General features: G+C 35.1%; 1 protein-coding gene across 1 annotated transcript in view; it reads right to left on the bottom strand.

Annotated features, from left to right (window-relative positions):
* LOC150082271 (ESF1 homolog) overlaps positions 1-20696 on the bottom strand; it is a 42874-nt gene extending 22178 nt beyond the window's left edge. The window contains exons 1-6 of the mRNA XM_090380088.1: positions 20597-20696; positions 17565-18092; positions 11460-11585; positions 9431-9606; positions 4493-4831; positions 2403-2625 (exon numbers count right to left, since the gene is read on the bottom strand). Coding sequence (XP_090236214.1) covers positions 2403-2625; positions 4493-4831; positions 9431-9606; positions 11460-11585; positions 17565-18072 — 1372 coding nt within the window. The 5' untranslated portion in view covers positions 18073-18092; positions 20597-20696. The remainder of the gene's footprint in view (positions 1-2402; positions 2626-4492; positions 4832-9430; positions 9607-11459; positions 11586-17564; positions 18093-20596) is intronic.
* Positions 20697-21054: the final 358 nt, after the last annotated feature.

The following is a 21054-nucleotide window of genomic DNA, read 5'->3' as shown; positions in this document are numbered from 1 at the left end:
TACACCATGTGAGCTGGTACAATATGATCGAGTAGCTGATATGTCAAAAACCCTCAACAACAGTAATGACTGAGTTAAATTCATTAACATATAGGTACAATTTATGCAGAAAAGTTGCTTTTGGCAGTGCATTTCCCAAAATGCCATCTATATACCAAATGGACTACTTATTCTTCTTGATGAGATAACATATAGTATATATGTTAAAAGTACTATTTCATGATATAAGCTAGTATTTTGCCACGCAAAATATTAGCATGTAGATATTAGCACTAATAGATTAACTATTGTTAATCTATTAGTCTGTGTATCCCTCCCCCTAATGCCAGCAGTTTTCCGATTCACCTAACACTGCCTTGATAGCATCAGCAAATATTCTTACACCCTTTCTATTTAAGTGTATCCCTGTAGAAGCACAGAGCATGCTGAGAAAAATTCTATCCCATGAGCCTTGCACAATCTCTCTCCCTCCAGGGCTGAACTGATTGACAAGGCTCTCTCATCATGTACTTCCTCCTTTCATGTCTGGGCAGAATTGCAGGCCCTTTCAAATTTAACCCTACTCGCAACATTTTTCTAACGTTGCCCTGTACTTGTTTAGTAAGTGTGCAGAACTCCTACTCTTAATGTCATTATTGCCAATGTGTACAACAATATCATCTTTTGTGCTTTTAAAATATGATATCTGCTATATAACATCAACTTTTGCTACTAGCAGACATACCCTGATCTTATTCTACCTATCCTTTTTGCACAATATATTTCCTGTTTCCCTGACAATACAGTCACTGACAACAACTAGCTCCTGTGGGACTAGTGCATTCTGCCTTGGGATTGCTGCTGTGTTGCCTGATGATCAAGTGCAAGTTATGGAGTTGCTGTGGGCAGCTGAGAGCTTGATAAGTCCATTTTAATTCCTTCGACGGCATTCATCCTATTCTTCAAGCTCTCATAAAGGTTCATAACAACACTGAGTTGTTGCCTAATATTCTCACATGCCTTAAAGTGAGCACACACAAAGACGTACATTTCCCCCCTTAGCAATATCATGTTCTATTCTTGATTGCTCTGCAAACATCAAACAAGCTGTACACTTCATGAAGCCATGATTCGGACAACTGCAACCCTCAGTTCTCCCCAGAGCCATGGCACTCACACTAGCTTCAGCCCTTTGCTTTGCTACTCTGGTCTGAGGCATAATTTTCATTCAAATTCAATATAATTAAAAATACTCTACTAATGCCATGCAGACCCAATAGTTGAAGTGGTATGGGTGGGAGGATTTAGTACATCAGTAACAGTCCAATGTCAAGGACCTGACATATTTTAAGGGAAAGAAAACCCGTGAAGCAGTTAATTTTTTTTTTATTCACTTCTTTTTTTTTTTGCATATTCTTGCTCTCTTTGAAGTGAAAAGCATACAGAGTTTGCAAAGATTTTAGTCTTAAGCTATTTTGTCGCTCTTATAGTGACTCCATGTGCATATATGATTAGGCTATGGGCAAACTTTACTGACAATGGCCAAAAGTCAATGTATCAACAAGAACGTGTTGCCAGAATTCCAGTACACAGTACTATTGACTTAGTCTGTCTTATTTGAGTTTACATTATTCTGCATTCCTTATTATGAAATCGCCTACAAAGTGATACTATATACTTGCTGAGACTCATCTCTTTTGATGGCTAAGCACAATTGAAAAGTGCATGCTTTTTTTTTGTTTTTTGAAACACATTAAAAGAATATTTTATGAACCTGCCAAGACAATTTCATCTCTTCTTACCAATTACGAAAAACGCTTGATCAGTGCACAATCTGAAACTGCATGCCAAGCCTAATTTGCCAGATGACAAAAGGCTTCAGTGACCCTGATGTGTGGCACCTATGCCCACTGGTGGATGAAATTCTCTTTCAAATTCTTAGAGAAATTATTAGCTTAACTATGTGAAGAATTTAATAGAGAAGAGTGGTGAAACTAAATTAGCTGCTTGGCAATTTAATAGGTTTATTACCATGAATGACATGAAGAAATGTATTTATCCAAGTATTTGTCTAACGTCACATATGAAGATTGATATCCTAAGGCCTTCTCTACAACTGAAATGATGAATTAGATCTATTTATGTTCAGGTGACGCAAGGAGTAAAGATGTTACTACTGTTATGTTATTTTTCATTTGGAATGATACCACATTATGTAATGTCTATTTTACAATTTTCATGTTTGCAATTCTCACTCAGATGTATAAAAACTGCAAATCAACTCTGCAATTAAAATAAATGGCCCCAATGAGATGTAACTGGGAAATTTTGACTGCTAATTTTATGCACAGTCTTCTTTTAATTTTACCTAACATTCTGTTGCCATTGACTCAACATATGAATTTCACTTAATAATTTCCTACCTTCATTTTCGCTCTCTGTAGATGATGGTGTTGCAAGATATGCATGCAAATCCTTTTCCATACTTTCTGGTTCATTAAATGCTTTCTGCATAGCCTGTGTTCGTTGTGGGTCAGTTTCATCCCAAGTGAGATCCACTTTAGCCTGTTGCAAGGCTGAGGTTATAAATATCTGTGGGTTGTAGGATGCCATGTCTGGTAGAGAATCTGCTATACTGGTTGGTTCCTATACATATACACAGATATTTATTATTAATAAAAATTTGTTCATATGCTAATCCACCCAAAAATTCATCAACATATATATATACTTTACTGTTCAAGTCAACTTCTGATATTCAAGTTATTTGTATAAAACAAAAATATTTTAATTCATATATAAGTATGAATTTATTGACATACTGAAGCACACAATGCTCAATGGAGGCACCCTGGGCTACGGTCATTAAAGAAACCAGGATGGTTTTATCTTTACATTTCTAAGAACAATTAATTACTAGATTTATAGGCAATGTCGCAGTGTAGAAGGAAAAATTCCTTCCAGCTTTGCAGCAGAAGTACCCACATATTTCATTAATCATCTTCACTTCCAAAACAACAATGCCCTACCTTATCATGCTGCTCAGACACAAAAATGTTTTAGGGAAAAGAAATCTAAGGTCATTCCACACTCTCCATACTGCACACCAAGTGACTTCTAGTTATTTGCAACAATAACTTTGTGGCATAAACAACTGTCTTGAAAATTGCCAATGGAGAGAAATCAAGGAGTGGCAAAATAGGGCATCAGGATGACCATGCAGCTAAATCACAATATCGTCTCTATTTATCTCTGACGTTCTTATGTAACCACTTTCTGATTACAAAAACAAACTGAAGAGAAAGGAGCATAACTTTGCTTGCACCAAAAATGCTGAGGGTTTTAAATTACTGCCTTTTTTAATAGCTATATTAAATTTTTAATTACAGAAATAGTACCAAATTATTTGCAATATATTATTATAACATTTATTTAGAATTTGACTCAGGGAAGCCATAACAGCATGTGTACATGTCTTGATGCCTAATAACTTACCAAGCCTCATAAAAATCAGGGAGATAAAATAAGATTGTGAGCCTTACTGAAGTGACATGGAATTAATTATAGGTATATAGGTAGTGAATTAGTGAGGGAACATTTTCTAAACCAGACAGGTTAGGCCTCATAAAGAGACTTAACAGAACTATAAATCCTATTAGACATGCAGTCTTATCATTTACTGAGCTAATAAAATAACATCTAGAGATGTACAGGGAGTGCAGAACATCAAATTTAGTAATAACTGGAATAAATATTACAAAATTAAATTAATTTGATAATATTTATGTCAGTGGAAATTTTCTGACGACCATTTTTAGAGTGTATTTAAGCAGGTGTTTCAGTTTATCAGATTTTCTCAGTCATGTAGTCACATAGACTTCTTCTCAGCCACAATTCATGTTTCTTTTTCTGTAAGCAGGCCATGACTGAAATATAACAGTTTGGGATTCACAGCTGATGCTCTTCACCTCCATAACAAAGCAGAGCAGTTACTGTATTTTCCAAAAAATGTTAATTTTATGTTAATGTCTTCTTGGAGTGTATGTCACATTAGTTTTTGCATTTATGCATGGTTGTAGGGTCCTTGCCTTATTCTAGTGCAGTTGCACCATTTCTTACAGGGTTCTATACTGCAAGATATGGAATACCTCATAAACATGACCTGTTTTAGTTAGCAGCCAATTTCCTTGTGGTAAAAGGGTGTTAATTTAATTTGGTAATCTTTAATTGATTACACTACATACAGTTTCATGCTTTTAATTAACCACAGGCATTTTTCTTTGCTGAGATGCCAACAAAATAACAAAGTGTAAAACTTCTAAGTTTGATGTCACTGTTTAATATTTTCAATTTATATTCCAATGATGGTAATAACAGCTTAGTTAAAAAACAAATAATAACATAATATACTGTTTTCACATTTGACAACAAAACACAGAGAACCCTCCGTTATTAAATTTATATTTATCTACAACTATATTTACCAAACAGGTTTCTTGCCTGGCCTACTCACTCTTTCAAAAGTCATATTGTCTGGTATAAATCTGATGTCTAAATGAGAAGAACTGCTCTCATATTCCATGTTGTCTAGTTGTTCATATAAAACATTAGCTGTTTTTGGTGAGTCGCATTCCACAACAGCATAGTAATACTTAAGCCTGTTTAGCTGATATTTTCGCAACTTCTCCATATGATACTGACTACCCTCATTATTATCATCTGAACCTTCAATATCTGAACCTTCATTTTCTGAGCTTTCATTTTCTGAGTCAATCTTTTCCTCTACTAGTTCTGCTGGTCCATGCAACTCTTCATCTTTCATTCTCTGCAGGCCATATTCAGATGGATATATCTGAAATGAAATGAAAAATACAAATTAAAATGCAAGCAATCATAATTATCTTTGCAAAGAGCAATACTTTAATATCAGTTTTATAATTCATCTTCTAATTAAAAAAAAAAAAAAAAAAAAAAAAATATATATATATATATATATATATATATATATATATATATATATATATATATATATTAAAAGTATGTGAACTAATACAGCAAATAAAGTGAACACTATTCCACTTTTAGCTAACATTCCTTTAGTTGTTCATGTATCTTGTTTTTTTTTTCTTGTTCTCCTTTTATTATTAAAAAAAACAAAAAAACAAACAGTCTCTTTGTAGCAACATTGGTATTTGAAGGAAAGCTGAAAGTTCATTCCATACAGTATAAAAACCTAAACAAATATTAAAATTTTTTTACAAAGGTTCTGGTTTACAACTACTAATTTGTTACAAAAATCATTTACTGAATAATAATAGCAGCTATTTATTTATTTATGCATACAAATTCTTAAAGAATTTATTTTTTGATATTTCCATAATATGCAGAACAATAGACAGTAGTACTTTTTCATTTTTCTAAAAAATTATAAGAACTTATTTTAAGTCCCAAAACAGGGTTATATTTCAAAATAGATGTTGAAATAATTTTATGATAAATGATTCACTGCATTATATTTTTCTGTCATGGGAAGCTTTGTTCCTTTACGTGACTGCAACAGGTTTAAACTTAAGTGAACTTTAGAAACAACATAGTCTTACTGCCATAAGAATGAATTCAAGGTCAAAACTATATTTAAGCAGCACAGGGATTAGCGAAAAGGAGGGTGAATGGAGGTATTATATTTATGTTACAGATCAAGATCAAAATGAGATCAGAATGATTATTTGCATTATTTCATTATACATTTATATGATTACTTTTGTTTAAAATTAAAATTAATCTAAAAACCAAAGAGCACTAATCACCCCATTACCCCCTTGTTTATAAAATAGACTACATCTGGTGGACCTTGAATTCATTCTCACAGCAGTATGATTATAGTTATCCTTTGGTCAACCTAATGTTTCGAGTCTTATCTGATGCTCATCAAAAAATGGTAGCCTCAATTAGCAGCACTTTTAATTAAGTAAATTAAGTGTGTGTGTGTGTGTGTGTGTGTGTGTGTGTGTGTGTGTGTGTGTGTGTGTGTGTGTGTGTGTGTGTGTGTGTGTGTTATTTGGTTTTCAGGAGCATTAGTAACTAAGGCCATATTGCTCCAGGGATATGTGGTGGTTATTCCCTGACCTTTCTGCATCCTCCGTATTTGGTGGGCATGAGCTCGAACTCCGGTCTAATCAAGAAGCATGTGCTACACACTGCTGCTCCTGCCCACCTGGCTACGGAGGTGCCTGTGTGTGCGCGCGCGTGTGTGTGTGTCTGTGTGGAGTGAGTGAGAGAAAGTGAGAGCCTTCAAGGATGGTCAGAAAATGGCAACTACATTTTAAGTGTAGTTGCCATTACCCTGTAAAATGTAATGTTTTACCCTTCGGAAATAACCCCAAAATAATTTATACACTTGAAGGAGTGAAATTAAAAACAATACAAAAATAAAGGGGATTTGGAGAATCACAATACAGGCAGACATGAAATTCTCTGTGTCTCATATGGCAAGGGGACTCTGTAGTCCTGTTGATGATTTATTAGACAATTGCTTATACAGCCAGGTAAGTTATAATTCCATTGTGTAAGGCAATTATGAGACTGCACTTGAGATTTGTGATGGGCAAAATTCAATTATTCATAATTGATTATTTCAATAATTGAATGATTCCCATAATCGATTATGGAATTAAATCAAAAGTTAAAAGAAGAGTAATGCCAGTGAATGGAACTGAATCTAATCTTATCAAAAGTACACTGAGTGGACAGAAATCATGATACCTACCTAGTAACGGGTAGGCCCACCTTTTGCCTGGATAGGGGCAATCACACAGCAAGGAATTGAGTCCATTAGTTCACGAAAGCGTTCCACAGATATTTCCATCCACGGTTGCTGCACCGCCGTCCATAATTCTGTCGCATTCCTGGGTGGAGGATCCAAAGCTCGAATGGACCTTTTCATAGCATCCCAAAGATGCTCCACAGGGTTCATGTCCGGTTGTTGTTGTTGTTGTAGTTAATTGGTTTTTAGGAGCATTAGCAACTAAGGCCATATTGCTCTGGGGATATGCAGTGGTCATTCTCTGACTTTTCCGCATCCTCCATATTTGGTGGCTCACGGGCTCGAACCCCGGTCTAATCAAGAAGCATATGCTACGCACTGCTGCTCCTGCCCACCTGGCTACGGAGGCACCAGTTCATGTCCGGTGAACAGGGAAGACAATACATGGTGGTAAAATCTGCGGAATGTTCTTCGAACCACGTTCTAGTCGCCATTGCTCTGTGGGGAGGTGTACTGCCCTACTGGAAGAGTTCAGTGCCCTGTGAGTGCATGATGACCGTGAAAGGATGCAGATGGTCTGCAAGGATGGATATGTAACCTGGACCATTCAGAGATGCATCTAGACATACCAGAGGTCCCAACGTGTGCCAGTTGAACACGCCTCAGACCATTACCGACCGTCCACCTGCCTGAACAGTTCCTTGTTGACATGACAGGTGCATAGCTTTGTGCAGTTTCTGTTAGATATGCACCCTCTCATTCATTCAAAATAACTGGAAATGGGACTCATCAGACAAGGAGACCAGTCTCCAATCATCCAAGGTCCAGTGCCAATGTTCTTTTGCTCAGAGATGTAGAGTTCTGTGTCATGGTGTTAGCAATGGAACTATGGTGGGTCGGCAGTTCCCATAACCTATTGCAGCTAATGATCACGTGATGGTCTTGGTGGAGACATTTCTGGCACCTCCCTTATTGAAGTCAGCAGTGATTTGTGCCACTGTCTCTCTCTGGTTGACTGAAACAATGCGAGACAGACGCTGATGGCCACATTCATCCACCACTTTTATCCACCCACAGCACTGTCCACAATAAGATATTCCACAATAAGATATAAGATATTCTGGAAATGGCGTATTCCCGATACACTCATGATACTGTTAAATGGGGATAGTGCAATTTCTGTACCACTTAAGCGATATGCGGGCACTCACTATCATCCCTCTTTCAAAGACGGTTAACTCAACGTTTATCCATACTGACATCGAATTACCATCTAGATGAACACACTTGGCAGGTATATAGGTACATACCTATATACCTGCCAAGTGTGGGTTCATTCACTAGTGAGAAGGGTGACAGCGTCACTTTGCCCAGGAACCAGGTATCCCACGAATGCTGTCCTTTCAGTGAAAGCTTAATTTTAACACTGCATAATACAACACAGCTTCTGTCTCTTTCTCTCTAATCAATATTTGAAACAATATTTCAAGTAGTCCATGACTACTTGAAATATTGTGTCCAGATATGGCATCAATACCTATAAAAAAAAAAAAAAAAAAAACGAAAAAAAAAAAAAAACGAAAAGAAAAAAAAGACAATGAATTTCTTGAAAAAGTCAAAATATGGGAAATATACCCAGTGAGATCAGAAAAAAGGTACGCATATGAGGAGACGTTGAATATGTGCATTAAAAGCTTAGTAATTAGGCGAAAGAAGATCTAAATGAGGTTTATAAGGCTCTGGAATAAGATAGTAAAACGACTGAAGGAGAAACGTTTGTGGAATTAAATGATGCCAAAATGAAGGGACATAAATTCAAACTAAGGGGGAATAATTATAGACTGAACTGCAGAAAGTTTTCTTTTAGCCAGCAAGCTGTATTATTATTGGAATAAGTTTCCTCCATGGACAACTCGTGGGCAGTTGAAGCTGATGGTTTAGGAAAATACAAAGACCTGCAGGGGATAGGTACCTATGGGAGGAGGGAATTTTTTTTTTTCTAACTGGTGCAGCAAAAGCCTCTGGTTTTCTTGCATGGCATGACCAATACTATACCATTTTTATTATTTTAAATAGTGCTGTTTCTACAGTTTCTAATAAAGATACAGTACTGACAGGAGTAAATGAATTCCACATCTTGAACAAAATTAAGTATACTCAGAGAAAGCATGTTTGCCTTCAGCCAGTGGGTGGATGATTGCTGGAACAAGCTTCCATCCATTGTTGTGAAGTGGATAGTTTGAATAAATTCAAAGAACTAAAACTATTGGAGGGGATGAATAAGTGAAATGATTTTTTTTTCTTTTTTTTTGGCTGATGTTATATAAGCTTGCTTTCTTGCATCATTTTCCACTACTAATACTAAATACTAATGTTAAATAAAAAGAAAACTGATAGCAAGAAGCCATGTATATATTACTGAAAAAAGCAAATATGTAAAAGTTAAAATTTTAAAATACTGCAAACACACAAAGCAGTTATAAGTAAAAAAAATTAGAACAAACTGTATAAAAAATACATCTGAAATATAAATTTCAAAATACTATAAACACACAAGCATTTAACTAACAGACAATTCTGAATGCAGTAGTTTTAAGTGAAAATATTGGAACAAACTGTACAAAAAATATCAGTAAATTAAATATTTAAGAAATTCAATATAATAGATAGTTAGATAAGGAATTATACCTTGACAGAATAAACTGTTCCCTCAGTTGGCTTAAAAGAATTAAAAAGGACCAAGAGGTCTGATGCTTTGATACGATCCCAGTCAATGTTGCAAACAGCTAGCCTTTTTGAGATTTCATTACTGGTTTCAGCTTCTGTTAGCAGTTCTCCCCATTTGTGGTCATATTCATCTTTGTCTAAAAGTATTTGTGAGAAAAATACAAATTATATAAACAAATACTATCCTCACAAAAGTATTCAGAAAGCCTGTTACAAATAGAGAACAAAGTAGGCTAGACATATGCAGATATGTAACAGGTAAAAAAGAATGATAAATATTTGTGATATGAGTAGTAGACAGTATAAGTCATGGAATATATGTCATGAAATAAACTATTAAATTTAAAAAGTATGAATACAAATATGAATGTTGGATGGCAGGTCAGTAATTTTTGTTATTTGCTACAGCTGAGGGATTGAACCCTTCAGAAGTCAGCAGTACTGATGTGAAAAGATGGAGGATCAAAGATGATATAACAATTACATTATAATCTGATAGGCCAAGAAAGTTGATGAATAGGGTGGTACCAAGGGTAGTAAATTCTGAAGAGAACAGTTACATCATCTCTGAAGACTTCCCTATAAAACTTTTTTTTTTTTTTAATTTTAATTTTGTTTTAAAGCTTACTTTTTACTTTTTAAAATCTATGATCATATTCAGAATATCAGCATAGCCAAATTCATAAAGCAGATAAACAGAACCTTTTTGAAAATTATCATGGTCCATAAGTGAGGAAAGTATTTTGAATAACTGCTGGTGTAAATATGTATAAGTTATTTGAAAAACAGTTTATAATCTTTCTTTTGACTTGTTTCAGAATAATTTTAAAATAGGAAAAGTACCATAAGCCTTACAATGGAGGGGACTGAACCAGCAAAGTGGCATACAAAATATGAATATACTGCAGAAGTTGAGAGCCAGTTCAAGAAGTTTTTTTGGATATAAAACCACCCACAATAAAGCAAATTATCAAAAGTTTGAAGTGGGAAAGCGCACAATCTACCAAAATTTGGTAGGTCTTGTAACTCAAAGATATCTGCCAATTTAGAATTTGAGAGAGGATATCAAAAGAAGTCTGAAAAAAATCTTAAAGAAAGCAAAGTTTAGAACTTAAAGAAACTTATAAAGGAACTTAAATAAGTTTTATCATCTCATGCTGCTATAAAATTTGAATGAGGATGACTCAGATAGAAGACTAGAATTTTCTGAACAGTTTTTGCCACAAATGTTACGAACCCAGATGGCACCTCAGTAGCCAGGAGTGGCAGTGCGTAGCACACGCTTCTTGATTAGACCAGGGTTCGAGCCCGTGACCACCAAATACAGAGGATGCGGAAAGGTCCAGGAATGACCACAGCGTATCCCCAGAGAAATATGGCCTTAGTTGCTAATGCTCCTAAAAATCAAATAAATAACGAACCCAGATACTGCTGACAATGTTTTGTGAACTGAGAAAGCCACATTTAAATTAAATGGAATTGTTAGCTGCCATAACTGTGTTTATTACTCTATTAACAACTCCCACTTATTCTTTCACAAGGATTTAAATGCTGCTAGTTTAACAGTCCTAAGCTGAAATTTGGCCAGGAGGTGTTTCTAAGCCTTTCTTTAAGGGAAAATGACAGAATAAAGCTACCTGGGACTGCTAAAAGACAAAATAATTCATTAATTCAATCCAAAATTAATTCTCAGCACTGCTTTTTTTATGCAGAGGCTTATTAATAAATACTTTATTCTTTAAGAATTCCACAAAAAGTAATCACACTGTGTTAAATCTAGGGAGCACGGTGCCATCCAATGGAACTTGACTGCATGATACACTGATCAGTGCAAAATGTTCCTAGATCAAGGTATCACACAGCAAAGTTCCACTGGATTTCTGATAATTACAACCTACAGAAATAGCTAATCTCAAAATATTTGGCTATTCAGTTGTATCCAGAATATATTTTTAAGGTATTCAAAATTTAAATATATATTTATCTTTACCTTCCTCTGAATCACTTTCATCTGAAGAAGAGGTCTGAGATGCCTCCTCTTCGTCATCTTTCTCATCACTTTCCAGTTGTTTATCATTAATTTTTGCTTCTTTGTCTAACTTGATGACTGGTATACCTAGAATTAAAATATAATCTCCAGTCAGAATTCTTTATTATCATAGTCTATTTAATTATATTAAACTCTGTCTCAATAATATACCAACGCACAATTCTGCAATTAGGAATGGAAAACTTTATAATTTTAAAATTTAACAAGGTTAAATATTATTTAATTTAATATTTATTTAAATTTATTTTCCAATGTACTGATTTATTTAAATATTAATATGTCATTCCCGAAGGCTGTTTTTTAAAATAAATCATGTTTACAGTTCCTTCTGTTGTAACTGCTTTACAGCATGAGAATATGTTACTTATTGGTTTTAGCCTATGTTTTCTGTAAGTGATTAGTGGCTATTTTATAAATGGCACATAATGAAAAATTATAGAGCTATATCTTCCTTATAATCCACTATAATAACCATTCATGAGTGAGTTCCGCAGATGAGGGTGAACTTAGGAAGTGAGTTTCCTGATGTCGTGGCTGGCTCTGTGAAGTGAGAAGAATTCTCCTGGAATTCTGAAAATTTGTAAAAATGAAAGCTGTATACATAAATATCTTTAAAATTTCATTTTTTCTAATTTTCACTTGGCTGTCCAATATTAAAGTGAAATTATAGCGAAAATCAAATCAGAATTAAAAATAATTTAAAAAAAAAAAATGTAAAAACTCCTTGTAACTTCATTTTTAATGCATTAATATTCCTATAGGTATTTATCCATCACTCATTAAATTTCATCGACTTCTGGAACTGTATTTCAGAAAATTTCGGCTTCCGTAAGCAAAAATTGGGCAGAAATGGTCTAAATATGTTATCTCCTCCTCCTCTTCTGACTTTCAAAGCTATTTTTATTCTACCATCTATAACAAACTGTATCACAATTACTATATTTGAAAACAAAGGTAAGAAACTGCAGCACTTATCAGAAGATTTCAAGACAATTCATACATAAAGGGACAAATTATTTGAAGAATACTTGAAAACAAGAATATACATATACATACTACTGGGAGCTAACCTGAACATATACATACAGATTTGTGAAAGGGTTAATTATTTTCAATGAAAATTTCTTCTCCCCAGCCTGTTACAAGTCACATGAATTTCCAACTGACAAGATGGGCAGTACGTATTTTGGTAAAATATCTACAGGACTGTATATTTTGTCTGTAAATTGCAAAGATTTAAAGGCTGGTTTGCAATCTTTGACAAAATCAGGAATGATATGATTAGGGAGAGAATTCAGATTGAAAAACTCCAGAATAGGATTGAAAGGTCCCATTTGAAATGATTTGGATATGTCAAGAGGATGAACGAGAGGCACTGGCCAAGAAGAATATTTGATTTACAATTAAGGGACAAAAGACTAAGGGGGAGACCAAGAATGAGGTGGCAGGACATGATAAAGACCGAAGTCATTAAGACAGGAGGAAAGTGAAGTTAAATCAATGACGGAGAGAAGTACACGGACAGGGCAGGCTTCATACATCGGCCTGTGGAATAGCGGAATGATGACAGATGACGATTTGCAATCTTCTGGGATGAAAAACTTGGAACAAATTTGAGAAGGAACCCTGGACATCTACCATTATTTGAAATTATCTGTATTTAATATGATTAAACACAGCACACAAATGAAAAATATTATAAAATTCCTCCAATCAGCAACAGGAATTAAATCCAGACATCCAACTCATTCATAAGAAACCAACAACAACAACAAATGGACTTTATCAAAGAAGCCCATTTTACTGCAAAAAATTTGGAAATGTGAATTTTCTGAAAGCTATAGATTTAAAGCTGGTAAGGCAGCAAAAGTGAGTTTCCCATTCTATTCACTGCACTTGTTCCAACAGATCTGTTTCCTAAAATGAGGCTTCCAGATAAGCACTCATTATTCAAGATGGCCTAATCTTTGTCTTTTACAGCAGCATAATTACCTAGGTGTCCTTGCTGGCAAAATTCCTGTACATCACTGACAAAACCATATGAGCTGTTTGCACCCTATTTGCACTGCTTTGGGAAAATTTAACCATATCTGCACAAATCATAAGGTTCTTATATAACTTAGCTTCATAATAATTTTAGATACAATTTTCAGCATTAATTTTTACAAACATTATAGAATTAATCTAACTATTTGAATTTAATAATATTTATTCATATAGAATGAATGTTTAAGTATCCTGCACCACAGACTATCTATTAGTGAGATGATAGTGTGATAGTGTCCCCCTTTATAACGTGACAAAATTTAGTAGTCTATGCAAATCATAAATTGCCCACATATTTGTCAGGTTTAGCATTAGAAGAGGTGTATGATACAAGAAAGTAAGCTTATACAGTATCAACCAAAAGAAAAAAAAAGAAAAACCTTCCCATTTTACCAATCCATTCACTCCAAATGTTTGTCTAGTTCTGCCTTGAATTTATTTAAGTTGTCAACTTCCACAATGACAGATGGAAGTTTGTTACAGCATTCAACCACCTGCTGACTAAAGGCAAATTTTTGAACATCTATTCTACAACCTACTTTCCTCAATTTGAATTTTTGCCCCCTCAGGAGATTAATGTGGGCAAGAGAAAGAATCCCATTAGCATTGAGCTTGCTCAAACCATTCAAGACCTTATACACCTCAATCATCTCACCTCGCAGGTGCCTAGTCTCCAGATGCTGCAATTTGCAGCACTTAAGTCCTTTTTCCTAAGAGCAACCCTTTGTTACACTCACCAATCTCGTTGCCCTCCTCTCTACTCGTACCAGCAGCTCTACATCCTTTAAAATGAGGCCTCCAGACCTGTATGCAGTACTGAAAGGTGTGGCCTGAGTGTTGCCTTATACAAGGGGATAATCATCTTCTTATCCCTGCTAGCAAAATACCTGTATATCATTGACAAGACACCATGAGCTACTCTTGCAGATTGTCCGTACTGCTCAGAAAACTAACTTCATATCTGACTGCACAATTACCCCAGGTCCTTTTCATTCTCTACCACACTGAGTGTAGTACCACACAATTGATACATTATTCTGGGGTTACTGCTACCCATATACAGTACTTTGCATTTCTCAATATTACACTTCAGTTGCCACCTCTCAGCCGATCTGCTCAATTTCTCTGTTATTAGTGTCCTTAACAACCCTGCCAACCTTCGTGTCATCTTCAAACTTGGATATTAAGTGTGATATACGTTCATCAATATCATTAATAAATACAGAAAACAGAAATGAGCCCAACACTGAATCCTGGGGGACTCCACTAATAGAATTAGTCCACAAAGAGCAGTGTCCATTTATTACCACTGTCTTCTCCCACTCACCCATCCCTTTATCTGTAGCAGCAATTTGCCCTTAATGCCATACTGCTCCAATTTGTACAGTAGCCTTCCATGTGCAACAGTATCAAAAGCTTTCTTAAGATCCAAGTATATGACATCAAAATTATTTTTTGCATCCAGTTCCTTTGTGACCACATCATAGCATCCAAACAAACTGGTAAGACAAAACTTCCCCTTAACAAACCCATGCTGTGTCTGAACTATAGCTGCAGTCTTGTTTAGATGATCCAGCAGTGCTGCTTTAACCAGTGCCTCCATTAAAATTCCTGGAACAGAAATTAAACTAACAGGTCTGTAATTACTCATGTCACCCTTTGATCTCCCTTTGTGAATTGAGGACATATTTTCACATCTCCAGTCCATGGGGGTCCTCCCCCGAGTCCAAGGAAGCTCTCATAATTATGGTGAGAGTTTGCTTACTTCCTCTGCTGCCTCCTTTAATATAACTGGATAGATTCCATCCACCCCAGGTGCTTTTCTTATGTTTAACTTCAACAATTTCTCCTCCACTTTGCTCCTAGTTATTACAAAATTATTTAGCTCCCTGCCAGAGTTTGATAAACTTCTAGCATTCCACTCCCTGAATACCATCTCATGTGTGAGTGTAGATGCAAAATACTCATTTAGTCTGTCAACTACCTGAGCAGGATCATCAACAGTTGAACCATTAATAGCAAGTGGATGAATCTGATTCATTCCCTTCCTTTTAAAGTTTGCATAAGTAAAATAAAGAACTCTTAGCTGTTTCTCTGCATCTTTTGCAAAGGATTTCTCGTAATCTGTCTTTGCCTGTCTAACTTCCTTTGTAACTTGTTTACAGACCAGCTTATATCTACCATAAACGTCTGTCACCCGATATTTTATATGCATCCCATGCACTTTTCTTCTCTGCCATGAGTCTCATTAGTTCATTTGACATCCATTTAGGTCTAAACCTTGAACAATATTTCTTAGTTGTTATGAAAAGCCTAGTAGCTTCCAAGATTACCTTCTTGAATGCTTCCCATTTAGAATTTGCTGTTGGTAACATCATCAGTTGGTACCACTATATAGAATTTAAAAACTGACTGAGACCACTGCAGTCACCTTTACAAAAGCAAAAACCCTTCCCCCTGATAGTAGTTACATCTTTGAGTAAATCCTACATCAGCAATCAGCACACTGTGATCACTGCCACCTAGCAGTTCCTTTATTTTCAGATTTTTAACGCATGAAGAATCACTGCTGATAACTAGATCAAGAGTATTACCCTTTCTGGTTGTCTCTCATACATAATGCTGCAGAAAACAATCATCCAATAAATTCACAAAAGCCTTGCTAGTGTGCAAGTGATTAACCCACAACTTCTAGTCAATATCCAGGATGTTAAAATCTCCCATTATAATATAATCTGATTTACTTGCCCACTCTATTTCCCTGTGCACTTGTTCATTGTAATCATCAGAGTCATAAGGCCTATATCACACTCCTACTCAATTTTGCTTTCCCAGTGCTTATGTCACACCAAACTGACTCAACACTGCACTGTCCACCCATGTCAACTGGATGCACTTCCTTAGATTTTATGTGTTTCTTAACTAACAGCATAACTCCTCTCTTCCTGTCTATCCTTTCTGTATACATTGTACTCCCCAAATTCCAATTCTAGATTCCTTATATCTGTGTGACACCACATCTCTGATATCTCAACAATATCTGCCTTTGATGTTTTGACCAGCACCTCAAATTCATCAAATTTACAGAGACTGCTAGCATTAGTGTACATGCAAGTATACATGCACCCGTTCTTACTCTTAGTTACCCTAACACAGCCCATGTATTTACTTGTTCCACTATGACTCCCAGCAGTCCTTGAAATCCCCAGCATCTTGTTTTTTCAGTCTATAACTGAGAACTGATGAATTCAGACCATCACTTGCAATGCAGAATCTAGATAGTCTAAGGCCCAAGAACATTTTTAAGGCCCTAAAATAAGGTTTTGGGGATGGCCTTGGAGAAGCTGTGCACTGCACTGCATCTCAGTAAATCTAGCCTTCTATGAGAGTTGAATCGTTATAGAATTAACTTTCCATAGATGCTTAATATGAAAGCAAGATGCAAATTAGAATAGAAATATTCCTTAAATTCTTTCACTGTTTACAGAATAAGTAAAATAAGCATGAAATGACAATATTTACAATGAAATGGAACAGTACATTTTTTCTTTGCTGAGATGATATTTATGAAATTATTCCATAACCCAACTATAATATTCAGACAAAATTTCATCATAAAATGTAAACTGTCAGCAAGAAAACTGTAATGAACTTCATACTGGTAAATTATGCATTTATGCCATTAATAAAAAGTATACACATAAATTGAAGCAAATTATAATAATTAATGTATGTACACTACACTATTCCACTGAACTGATTGTTAAAGATAAAGCAATGATGAAAAGATACATGCAATGATGAAAAGATAAAGCAATGATGAAAAGATAATGAATTCTAATGGCATGAAATTTTTGCAAAATAAAATAAATGACACTAAAAATAAAACAAATGTGAGTTACCATGAGAACACCCTGACTTACTATTCTCTTTGAAGATGATTCAGAGATATTCTCTCAGTCTTGGGTAGGGGGATTAGTCCTTGCCAATAAGACTTACCTTTGTTATTTTGCTTCCTTTCTGTTTGTGATGTCAGTAAAACTTCTTTCCTCTCATTTTTCTTTAAAACTGTGAGTTTTTTAGCACTTTTTATACTAGAACAAGTGCTTTCTTCGTCACTATGTGATAAATATGATTTTTGATTTTCTAATGTTTCAGATTCACTTACATCAGACAATCCAGTTTTATCAATCTGAGCCCCTCTTATGCTTTTTCCCATTTGTGAACTATTTTGTTCTATTTCATCCTCTGAAGAAATAACTTCGTCTAATGGATTCTCTCCTTCTGAATCAGATAATTCATAAAATTTTTTAAAATCCTCTGAAGTGGTCTTATTTACTGGACGACCATACTTGTCCATTACATATTTTACCTTAAAATCTTTGTCTGTGAACATAGCTTGAAATCGTTTATCAATTTTAACTTTCCTTTCCTTGTTCGGTACCCTCCTGAAGCGTGGATCCGTCCATATGGAGGAAAACCTTTCATCATTGATTATATTATCCATTTTGAAATCTTCAAGTCACCCTATGAGGGAAAAATATTCATATATTGAATACCATAAATCATTGCTACTTTATATACATAAAATTAAAACTCAGATCAATTTACTCAGGCAACCAATAAATTAATAGTTATAGAAAACACACACACATACTCACCATAATAAAGATATTATTTCTGAAAGATGCTATAATACGAATTAAGAAGAATAATGGGAACAGTGAAATGAGTTTAATGGAGTTATCAATTTTAATACTCAATTTTCAAAATTAATAAATCTGTAAACTATTATAACTGACTGAGCACATCAAATAAACAATCTTAGTTTTACAAGAGGCCGGTTAGAATGGTATTTTAACTAAGCAAGTTTGACATACATTAATAAGACATGTAATAAAGGTGATAAACTTTGTTATAAAAATTTATCGTGCAAATTTTTATAATAAACTTTGTTATAAAAATTTACAATGGATATCCAACCAACATTTTACTGGATGGATATCCAATATTTCACTGCATTAACCCATCTCAAAATTGTAAATTTTGAGATAAGTTAATGCAATGCCTTTGGTAATGCAATCTCAAAACTGTCAAACCTAAGTTCAGTTTCTGCACCATAAAATATATTAAGGGTTAGGAATACAGCACAGCAAAGTCTATTGTACTTTGTCAAGTGACAAGCAAAAGCCTTACAACTGTCAGACAGAAGAATCCAATAAATTGTGAACATCAATTTGCATTTTCACCTATACAAGACATAGGCTGCAGCCGAAAAGTAACTCATCCAAATTTTTTCAGTTTATGGTAGTTTTGGATGGAATTCTAAATGCTTTAAACTGTTATGTTTATGTCAAATGAAGCGCACTGGCATCTTAAAGGTTACTGGATTGAAGAGAATCTTTTGCAGCTACGTTAGAGACCAATACACAGAATCTCATTGGGGGGAAACAGTTTTTGTCTGGAAATTATTCAAGGATTTTCAGCCTGCACAATATAAAAATTGGCTGGTTGACATACACACACATTATACAGACAAAATACATGAAACCAATCTATTACTATCATAAGAAATAGTATACTATGACTACTGAAGTTGACGTCAGCTTTTCCAATAATTAGTCCATATTTTTTTCATGGAATGAGAATAACCAGACTGTTAGAATCAGCTCATTCAATATGTAAACATATTACAAAATTTTTCAGATGGTCAGGATGATTAATGGCTCCAATAACATGGTGAAATTAAGAATGTTAAGTGAAATGAAGGTTATTTACAAATTGTTACTTACAAACACAGACATGGACTGGCTCAAAAAATCTTACCAGGGAAAACTTGTAGTGGCCTCGGAACGTATCAGAGGTCAGAGTGTAATAATGAAAATCACACCAGTCTCCATCAGCTTCCGGCCCACTGGGGTTTCCCCCAGTAAGTCTGCCTCTGTACAAACGTATGTAAATTTAATGGCACTGATTGCTTTAACTGATCAGTTTTATTTATTTTGCCACATAAACATCAAGTTACAACAGGGTGTTGAAAACTGTAACATACTATGACTACCTTCTGTAATAACATGTTTCCTATGAGAAGTTCAAAAAACATGAAGCACTACTATGTTTGTAAATAGGGCCGGCCACAAGCAAGTTCAACCAGTTCTGTTGAACAGGGACCCACACTCAAATGGTCTAAATAATAATTTCATCTGCATCTTTTCCAAATTTCTATCAACGAGCCTACCACTGTCATAATGTCTAGTTGCCCACATTATAGAGCGCTTGCGCGAGCCGACTTGAAAATTTGCATAAGTAGAGCATCACTTGAATGGGTTGAGCACGCTGAATTCTGATGGGATCCTTCCACTTGTTCAGATTACGAACCTAAGGGGGGCATAAATTCAAATTAAGAAAAGACAGATGTAGAATAGATGTGCGGAAATTTGCCTTTAGCCAGCGGGTGGTTAATTGCTGGAACAAACTTCCATCTGTCGTTGTGGAAGTTGATAGGTTGAATAAATTTAAGGAGGAACTGGACAGGCATTTGGAGGGAATGGTGTGATTTTTTTTTTTTTTGGCTGATGCTGCATAAGCTCATACACTTGCTTTCTTGCATCACATGCCACTACTACTACTACTTCATTCGCAACGTGTATGTTTCGTTTGACTTCGAACATAGGACTTTATTTGAAAATATTATTTTTGTTATACTCACTTTCGATAATATCTGTATTGTTTTTAACTTCTGGAGGTAAGGAAATAACAAACAGGGGCCGCAAGTAATTCTTGAATAGGGTTCCACAAATTTTGGGGCCGCCCTGGTTGTACACACAAATTTAACTTCGGAACAAATTATTATTTTACGTTTGTTATGATCTGGTGATATAGGAGAGCCTAATAATACATATTCTTACAGATTAAATAAATTCAATCATCTGCACTTTGGTGAATTTTCAAACCAGTACTTGTTTAAACAGTGTAAATATTTAGGCATAAGAAAAGTGACCCGGAAAAATTGTAATTCACAAGTTCCTTACTTTTTGCTTCAATAATTTAATTTCGACAAACACTGCTTTTAATAAACTTCTTTATCCAAAGTTGGAAATCACGACCACAAACATCTTTTATAAACCAGCAGATATACGATAGCTACCATGCTGTTCACAATTATATCAACTGGAGCGCCATCTAGCGTAAACAGGTATATATTATGAAAGTAAACAATTCTAAGAAAACCAAATACTGTATTTCCCTTGTTGAGGACCGGAGTGAATTAAATATACCGTCTAACGTTATTGTTGTCTTTCTGCTGACAAAAAGGGAAAATACCACTGGAAAATCGCCAAGTCGGTAGGTCCCATTATTTACTAAAGTATAAAAGATGACTCGAAGAAATTGGAGAAGAGGAAACTCCAAAATGCCAGTGAGATGGTACACTGCCCGGCCATCAATATCCGGACACGCCTCCGTTGATCACGTCCTACCCAAGCATCAC

Source organism: Mastigoproctus giganteus, chromosome 8 (assembly GCF_048544385.1).
Source record: "Mastigoproctus giganteus isolate SK-2022 chromosome 8, ASM4854438v1, whole genome shotgun sequence".
In the NCBI taxonomy this organism is placed as follows: domain Eukaryota; kingdom Metazoa; phylum Arthropoda; class Arachnida; order Uropygi; family Thelyphonidae; genus Mastigoproctus; species Mastigoproctus giganteus.
Note: the sequence above shows the minus strand (reverse complement) of the source record. Positions and strands in the feature narration are given on the sequence as shown.